Source organism: Oncorhynchus masou, unplaced genomic scaffold (genome assembly GCF_036934945.1).
Source record: "Oncorhynchus masou masou isolate Uvic2021 unplaced genomic scaffold, UVic_Omas_1.1 unplaced_scaffold_821, whole genome shotgun sequence".
NCBI classification, from domain to species: Eukaryota; Metazoa; Chordata; class Actinopteri; order Salmoniformes; family Salmonidae; genus Oncorhynchus; species Oncorhynchus masou.
This window is the reverse complement of record NW_027014687.1, coordinates 117,864-127,500: the sequence shown is the minus strand read 5'-3', so window position 1 is coordinate 127,500 and position 9,637 is coordinate 117,864. Positions and strand designations below refer to the sequence as shown.

The window sequence follows — 9,637 nt, the reverse complement described above, 5'->3', positions numbered from 1 at the left end:
TGTTCAGAACCCTCAGGTTATACTGTTGTCTCAATGAGCCTATATTACCATGACAACTGTTCAGAACTCTCAGGTTATACTGTTGTCTATAGGAGACTATATTACCATGACAGCTGTTCAGAACCCTCAGGTTATACTGTTGTCTCAGGGAGCCTATATTACCATGACAACTGTTCAGAACCCTCAGGTTATACTGTTGTCTATAGGAGACTATATTACCATGACAACTGTTCAGAACCCTCAGGTTATACTGTTGTCTATAGGAGACTATATTACCATGACAACTGTTCAGAACCCTCAGGTTATACTGTTATCTATAGGAGACTATATAACCATGACAACTGTTCAGAACTCTCAGGTTATACTGTTGTCTCAGGGAGCCTATATTACCATGACAACTGTTCAGAACCCTCAGGTTATACATTTGTCTATAGGAGACTATATTACCATGACAACTGTTCAGAACCCTCAGGTTATACTGTTGTCTCAGGGAGCCTATATTACCATGACAACTGTTCAGAACTCTCAGGTTATACTGTTGTCTCAGGGAGCCTATATTACCATGACAACTGTTCAGAACTCTCAGGTTATACTGGTGTCTATAGGAGACTATATTACCATGACAACTGTTCAGAACTCTCAGGTTATACTGGTGTCTATAGGAGACTATATTACCATGACAACTGTTCAGAACTCTCAGGTTATACTGGTGTCTATAGGAGACTATATAACCATGACAACTGTTCAGAACTCTCAGGTTATACTGTTGTCTGAAGGAGCCTATATTACCATGACAACTGTTCAGAACCCTCAGGTGATACATTTGTCTATAGGAGACTATATTACCATGACAACTGTTCAGAACCCTCAGGTTATACTGTTGTCTCAAGGAGCCTATATTACCATGACAACTGTTCAGAACCCTCAGGTGATACTGGTATCTATAGGAGACTATATTACCATGACAACTGTTCAGAACCCTCAGGTTATACTGGTGTCTATAGGAGACTATATTACCATGACAACTGTTCAGAGCCCTCAGGTTATTCTTTTTTTATAGGAGACTATATTACCATGACAACTGTTCAGAGCCCTCAGGTTATACTGGTGTCTATAGGAGACTATATAACCATGACAACTGTTCAGAACTCTCAGGTTATACTGTTGTCTCAAGGAGCCTATATTACCATGACAACTGTTCAGAACCCTCAGGTGATACTGGTATCTATAGGAGACTATATTACCATGACAACTGTTCAGAACCCTCAGGTTATACTGGTGTCTATAGGAGACTATATTACCATGACAACTGTTCAGAGCCCTCAGGTTATTCTTTTTTTATAGGAGACTATATTACCATGACAATGTGTGAGGAGCTTGGGGCACCAGTGTTTGCCTCATCTTGTCTTAGCTGTACAGTAATACAGTATGTTGATGTTCACAACAACACCTCATCTGTGTGTCACCTCACCTCCCTGTCCTGTGTGTGTCTAACATCTCCATTCATCCAGACATATGAGTCAGACAGGGACCTGTGTGTAACCTCACCTCCCTGTCCTGTGTGTGTCTAACATCTCCATTCATCCGGACGTATGAGTCAGACATAAATATTTCCTTATTTGTAGCAATGAGGAAAGTAAAGAAGAAACAGTTATGAATATGATTGAATAAAATATACATATTTAGTACATAATGTGATTTCATGTTTTACTCTGTTGACGTTGGTCTCGAACAAATCCAATTTCAATATGTTGTAGTAATTTAGTTCTAACGTTGTTTGTGTTGCATTTCTTGTACAGGCAGACAGCTCAGCTAATTGTGCCTTAATGGTAGAACAAGCGTTGTTTGTGTTGCTTCTCCACCACTGGTTGAACAGACCATGTACAGATTCCATTCCTATTCAGAATGCAGCTGCAGTCATTACCGGCCCTGTTGGAAATGTGGATTGAAATGTTGATTATGAATGACATGTTTAATTGCATGTGCATTAGAATTGCCTTGACGCACTAGCTGCGAGCTAACAGCAGCAGTTAGACTGTTGACTCAACAATAGTTCCTCCTACCATGGCAACAAGCTAACGACATCATTTCTGTCCGTTCTGCAGATGTTTCTCACGGTCGGACCATTTGGCACTACACATGAAAAGGCATATCTAAGGAGGTGGAGGAAGAAGAGAGGGAGAGGAGGAGAGCGAGAAGAGGAGAGGTGAAGATGGAGGTGAACATCACGCCTGTCTCTGTTGTGTTGAAAAGGGTACTGAGAGAGAGATCTTGGTTGCATCAGATGAAGGATCGGATCAGCCTTGGGAGACATGGGAGAGCAAGACAAACGGACAGGGTCTGAGGGGCTGCATTGGCCACGTAATCATGGTGTTTGTGTACAGACAGATAAACAGACAGTCTGGTCTAATGTTGTTCCCAAAGCAGCTCTGCCTCCCCGAGTCCTGGAAATCTGATACTGCCAGATTGGGATTCTGCCTGGAGACAGTAACACAATACCGGCTAACGCTTGTGTCGTATAAAGAGTAAAAGTTGGTGTCCCATTTTCTGTTGCTCTTTCAAAGGTTATCTTAGTGTTTGGACAACTGAAAACAACCACAGGACAAGGCTACTTTGCAAAGCCAACCCAGTCAAACTCCTCTTGTAAGGAGTCAAAGGTCAACCGGAAGACATTGACCCGGTCCCTGGTCAGACAACTGATGACCACGTTGAACTATAATATTCATACTCCTATTCTCCAGATGCACTCCTCTCTGCCTCCTCTCTGCCTCCTCTCTGCCTCCTCTCTGCCTCCTCTCTGCCTCCTCTCTGTCTCTGCCTCCTCTCTGTCTCCTCTGTCTCCTCTCTGCCTCCTCTCTGCCTCCTCTCTGCCTCCTCTCTGTCTCCTCTCTGCCTCCTCTCTGCCTCCTCTCTGCCTCCTCTCTGTCTCCTCTCTGCCTCCTCTCTGCCTCCTCTCTGCCTCCTCTCTGCCTCCTCTCTGCCTCCTCTCTGCCTCCTCTCTGCCTCTCTCTGTCTCTCCTCTGTCTCCTCTCTGCCTCCTCTCTGCCTCCTCTCTGCCTCCTCTCAGCCTCCTCTCTGCCTCCTCTCTGCTCTGCCTCCTCTCTGCCTCCTCTCTGCCTCCTCTCTGTCTCCTGTCTCCTCTCTGTCTCCTCTGTCTCCCTCTGTCTCCTCTGTCTCCTCTCTGCCTCAGCCTCCTCCTCTCTGCCTCCTCTCTGCCTCCTCTCTGCCTCCTCTCTGCCTCCTCTCTGCCTCCTCTCTGCCTCCTCTCTGTCTCCTCTCTGTCTCCTCTCTGCCTCCTCTCTGCCTCCTCTCTGCCTACTCTCTGTCTCCTCTCAGCCTCCTCTCAGCCTCCTCTCTGTCTCCTCTCTGCCTCCTCTCTGCCTCCTCTCTGCCTCCTCTCTGCCTCCTCTCTGCCTCCTCTCTGCCTCCTCTCTGCCTCCTCTCTTTCTCCTCTCTGCCTCTTCTCTGTCTCCTCTCTGAGTTTCCCTCCACAGCTGCGCAGTGACACTTTTGAAACTTTTGTAAAAAATTTAATTTGTAAACCCTTCGGTCTTGAACTGGAAAGTCTTGAAACTCACCAAACGTTGGCTTGGACACATACTGTTCTAGTGTGGACTGCCATATGCACACGCGGAAGACAAGTAGCAAAACAGCTACTGAAGCACAGACTGCAAAGGATATCGTAAATGATGTGTACAGGTTACTTAATTTATTTTCTAAAATCTCTTCCCTTTCCCTATATGTTTTGCTGAGAACAGTTCATTTCGGAGCGCACAGATCCTGAACATCAAAGTACCAAGCCTATGAACTCTTCAACATGCTTGAAATGACACATTGGTCTATGAGAGTACTTGGCCATCCCCCCTACAGAAGTACGGAGGGCAACTACCAGACAAAAGACAAAACTAGAGCCAGAGTCAAAAGCATACAGACAGAGACTTTGTCGGCCCCTCGCATTTCTAACACAATTCTGCTCATGTCTACAGTTCATTTCAATAGGCCGAGATGCTTCTACTCAAGGTGGGATGTGGGAAATGTATTTTATGTGGAGGGAGGATTCTTCTTCTTATGGTTAAAGGTTTTTTGGAGGGTGAGTGAGTTATTGTGATTGTACTGTTGTCTGTCTGCATGACATTAGCACCCAGGAAGGTCAGTGGGATTGTTGTGTAGTCATATCGGTGGTACTGGTAAGCACAAGCCAGGCAGAGCTGCCCACTGAATTGGCTGACATTGGCCAATGGGAGGGCACGTTGACAGCAGGGTCATCGAGGTAATGGGGAGTGAATTCTGCTCCCTTAGCAGTGCTGGTCAGCGCCGGTCAGCCCTCTAACGGGACTCAATGGAGTGAGACTTCCCAACCTCTCTCCCTCTCCCTCTCCTCTCCTCTTCTCCTTTCTCCATGGAGTGAGACTTCCCAACTACTCTAGTTTGCCAGAAAGTGTCAGCCTCCTGTCCTGCTACTCGCAAACTCCAGGGTCATGTTCAGTAGGGAGGAAATGAATGTGTGAAACAAGCTACCGCATGGACGTTTTATTACCTTTTGCTACAGTGGTCCTGGATGAACACAACCCAGACCTCCAGGCCCATCTAGATTAACTGTGCAAAAACACACGCAGGGAGGTTGAATGCATTGCACACGACATCTCAATGATTTGTATAAACTACTAGGAAGAGACCAAAAGAGGAACCCGGTAATAATGTTCTGTGTATATCAAGTCTTTACCACACTCTCCCTTGGGGCCTACTGTCCAATATCCATGTGTCTGATTGGTTCCAATAAACCAGCATGAAAGACCAAAAAATGCACAGACAATGGTGGTTGATCAGAATCCAAACCCGTTTTATTGTAGTAAACACAGCAAGAAACAAGCAACAAAGGTTTTAGAGTAGTTGGGACTGATGAATGTTTCCTCCATTGGCAGCTCGCTGTGTTCAGACCTTTCAGTATTCCAGGGTGAAACCGTCAAGACAACTTACTAAATGGTCTCATGTAAGTTTTCTCTGTAAATGCTTGCTACCAGTTGATTACTGAGATGTTGATTGTGATATTTTTTATCGTACAAGATTCACTGTGTACTTGAACAGAGTTCACTTTTGGGGAGGCTTTTCCAAAGTAGAGTCAAAATGAAGCTTCATTCTGGCCTGCCGAGTGGCGCTGCAAGAGGTGTTACTACAGACCCGGGTTCGTTCCCAGGCTGTGCCACATCTGGCTGTGCCCGGGAGTCTCATAGGACAGTGCACAATTGGCTCAGCATTGCCCGGTTTAGGGAGGGTTTGACCAGGGGAGCTTTACTTGGCTCATCGTGCTCTGACGGGCCAGATGCCTGTAGGCTGACTCTGGTCACCAGTTGAATGGTGTTTCCTCTGACACATTGTTACGGATGTTAAGGAGCGCGGTTAGGCGGGTCATGTTTCGGAGGACACATGACTCCACCTTTGCCTCCCGAGCCTGTTGGGAAGATGCAGCGATGAGATAATATCAAAATTGTAGAGAAAAAAGGGAGGTAAAATTTGAAAAAGAATGAATCACCTCACATTCAGTCGGTATAATTCAGCACTACAATGTGTTACGACATTTAAAAGTGACAGAAAGACAGGCATTTGGATTGTTTTACAGTTGTGGGTAGATATACACTGCATCTTGATGTACTGTATGACAGGTGTTTGCTGTGCACTTGGTCCTCATCTTCAAGCCCACTCCCATGTCAGCTGTCTGACCACCACATGAACTTTGGATGTTACGTCCCAAATTCGTCTCCCTGAAACATCATTATGCACACACCAGTGTTGATGTATTTCCTGTTTCCAGTTTCCTGTCAGAGACACATCATGTTTCCTGTTTGTGATCAGAGACACATCAGTAAGTTAGTAAAAACATTCAAAGAACTACTGAAACAGAGAAAACATTTCACATTTACTTTGTGTCTGCAGTCGACACGTCATTTTGACATGTCTTTGTGCATCAGAACTTGGTTATACAACAATGGCTTTCACTGCTTTGTGTGGGAGTAAATCACTGCTTTGTGTGGGAGTAAATCACTGCTTTGTGTGGGAGTAAATCACTGCTTTGTGTGGGAGTAAATCACTGCTTTGTGTGGGAGTAAATCACTGCTTTGTGTGGGAGTAAATCACTGCTTTGTGTGGGAGTAAATCACTGCTTTGTGTGGGAGTAAATCACTGCTTTGTGTGGGAGTAAATCACTGCTTTGTGTGGGAGTAAATGAAAATGTATTGTACACCATCCTTAGTGAAACAGCACTTCAAAAAACGTTCCCTTTTTCTACCAGCGCCCCCCTCCCATATTCCTATTGTACTCTCTTTCTCGCTCCTTTTCTTTGCTGTACAAAGTGTTTGCAAAATTATTATTTGTATGATGTTAGTATGACAATGTTCTTTATTATGGAAAAAGGAAAGATTTATTTTTGTTACTGGTTTGTTTCATAATTCTTTTTTAAATTGGTATTGTAATATCTCTATGCAAGAACTGTTGAGTGAATCATTTGTATTTAAGAATGTAATATGTGTAATAAATAGTAGAATCACACTGGCCAGTGGTCTCTCTTTTCTTGGCCAGTCCCTGTAAATACATTGGGGATTTATTTTTTCATAGAAGAAAGGTTGCACCCTGTTGGAGTCATGTCTAACCGGGACATCAGGAGGGATCAGCCAATCGAGAAGAAGAACATGTACTGTCACAGACGTCATAATGGCACAGATACAAAGATGAATCTTCTATCTATCTCTATGCTCACACCTTGGCGGCCATTTTGGTTCCTCTTCCTAATCACGTTTTTTCACCTGCTTACAGTGACAGGTTCATTATTTGACCAATCAACCATCAATATGGGAGTAGGCCTACAAGCACTCTTTCATCAGTTCATTTAATTTCACATTCAACGTGGAGACGTTGCAGTCCATTGTCTTGTTGAGGCAATGGAAATTAATTTTGTTCTACTTTCAACCCAAGACCCATGATGGATGAATTACAACTGTTAGTAACCAAGGTGATGACATACCTGCCATTTCTTCTCCTTTTGACTGTGACTAAATGATAAAAGGGTACTCAAATAACTAAATGGTTAATTAGGGTGCAATTAACATGCTAGTTAATGAGCCTGTGCAGTGTATTAATTCTGCTTATGTCTGGCAGGGAGCTACTCTATAAGGTTTTCTCATTTAATGTTCTGAATTGAAATGGGCACCCTCATCAAACAGCCTCCATGTATCTGTCAGACTTAATGTGCCTCTGTGTGTAATTACAGACAATCACCACACACACCCCTCGTACCTACTGCCCATTGTACCTACACGAGATCAATCTATCGGACAGGTTATGAAATTAGAAATGAGAGTCATTTTTCACCCACCGTCCCTTATATCCCATGGGTAGTTTTTAATATTGAGGGATACCCCGATCACGTCATAAGATTCCTAGGGATGAAATGGGAATGACAATGAGTGTGTTTATGTTTTTAAAAAGAGGGGAAAAGATGAGTACAGTCGCTGGTGAAAGTCTACACACCCCTTTCACATTCTGCTGCCTTAAAATTACATCTAAAAAGGATTAAATGTACATTTCTCCTACAGATCTGCACAACCTGCACAAGCCCCTCTACCCCAGCCAATCCCTCCCCTACCCCGGCCAATCCCTCCCCTACCCGGCCCCCTCCCCTACCCCGGCCAATCCCTCCCCCCCCCTCAATCCCTCCCCCCCGGCCAATCCCTCCCCTACCCCGGCCAATCCCTCCCCTACTCCGACCAATCCCTCCCCTACCCCGGCCAATCCCTCCCCTACCCCGGCCAATCCCTCCCCTACCCCGGCCAACCCCTCCCCTACCCCGGCCAACCCCGAATGACACTGGGCCAATTGTGCCTTTCCCTTTGGGACTCCCAATCACAGCCATTTGTAAATAATGCAGTGCCTTAGACCGCTGCGCCACTCGTCACTGGTCTCAGATTGCATATGTCTTCATACTCCAGACGTAATACTTGGTGGAAGTACCTTTAGCAGCCATTACAGCTGTGGATCATTCTGAATACGATTCTACCAACCTTGTACAACTCGTATGTCAACACACATGTATCCAAGAGGTGTTGAGTGTTCCTGAGGGGTCCAGTCTCAATCCTGACTTAAATTTGCTTGAAAATCTGAGACAAAATTTGAATATTGCTTCAATCAATGACTCCCAACCAAATGTAATGAGCTTGAGCAATTTTGACGAAAACAATGGATGTATGTTGCCATAAGAGTTTGGTAGAATCTTATTCAGAATGATTTCCCAGCTGTAATGGCTGCCTAAAAGACTTTCAACAAGTAGTAACTCTGGGCTGTGAAGACATACGTAATCACGAGTGGGGCCTCCCAAGTGACGCAGCGGTAGAGGTGTCACTACCGATCCGGGTTCGATCCCGGGCTGTGTCGCAGCCGACTGCACTGCACAATTGTCCCAGCATCGTCCAGGTTAGGGGAGGGTTTGTCCGGCTGGGATGTCCTTGTTCCAGCGTGCTCTAGCGACTCCTTATGGCGGCTGGGGGCATGCACTCTGACTTCGGTCGCCAGCTGTACGGTGTTTCCTTTGACTGGTGCGGCTGGCTTCCGGGTTAAGCGATCAGTGTGTCAAGAAGCAGTGCGGTTCGGCTGGGTCGTGTTTCAGAGGACGCATGGCTTTCGACCTTCGCCTCTCCCGAGTCCGTGCAGGAGTTGCAGCGATGGGACAAGACTAACTACCAATTGTATATCCCGAAATTGGGGAGAAAAAGGGCTAAAAAATAAATAATAATAATAATAATAATTTCTAAATAAAATATGGAGTAGGTTGTGTAGATCTGTAGGAAAATATAAAATCCCCCAAAATGTGAAGACAAGGTGCAAGGGGTGTGTAGACTTTCACTAGGCCCTGTAGATGTGTGAGATATCCCAAGACGTAACAAACCTTTCCCCGGGCTGGACAAGACAACCCGTGAGATAAAACACTTTGTTCCAGTTGAGAATGCATCAATGTCATTTCCCCACCAACATACATATTCCCTCCCTGCCTCACAGAACAGTCAGATCCTCAATAACAAACACAGAAGTGTTTTTCACCCCCCAGTTTACCCTGCAGTCCTTCTGCAGTTCTCTAATGGTGTCTGGCAGCTTGGAGAAACAAGCTAATGCATCGAGGCATGGAAAGAAACAGAGGTGGATACCATCTTCAGCTTATTGAATCCAAAGCTGGGGATTCTAATTGGCAGAAATGCATTATCTATATGTACACTACCGTTCAAAAGTTAGGGGTCACATAGAAATGTCCATGTTTTTGAAAGGAAAGCACATTTTTTTGTGTCCATTAAAACAACATCAAATTGATCAGAGATACAGTGTAGACATTGTTCATGTTGTAAATGACTATTGTAGCTGGAAACGGCAGATTTTTCTATGGAATATCTACATAGGCGTACAGAGGCCCATTATCAGCAACCATCACACCTGTGTTCCAATGACACATTGTGTTAGTTAATCCAAGTTTATCATTTTAAAAGGCTAATTGATCATTAAAAAAACCTTTTGCAATTATGTTAGCACAGCTGAAAACTGTTGTCCTGATTAAGGAAGCAATACAACTGGCCTTCTTTAGACTCGTTGAGTATCTGGAGCA

The 9,637-nt window shown here is 44.8% G+C and overlaps 1 protein-coding gene across 1 annotated transcript in view; it reads left to right on the top strand.

The window, feature by feature from the left end:
- LOC135537586 (Krueppel-like factor 7) overlaps positions 1-2,809 on the top strand; it is a 16,803-nt gene extending 13,994 nt beyond the window's left edge. Inside the window, exon 3 of the mRNA XM_064963717.1 lies at positions 2,106-2,809. Coding sequence (XP_064819789.1) covers positions 2,106-2,157 — 52 coding nt within the window. The 3' untranslated portion in view covers positions 2,158-2,809. The remainder of the gene's footprint in view (positions 1-2,105) is intronic.
- The last annotated feature ends 6,828 nt before the right edge of the window (positions 2,810-9,637 follow it).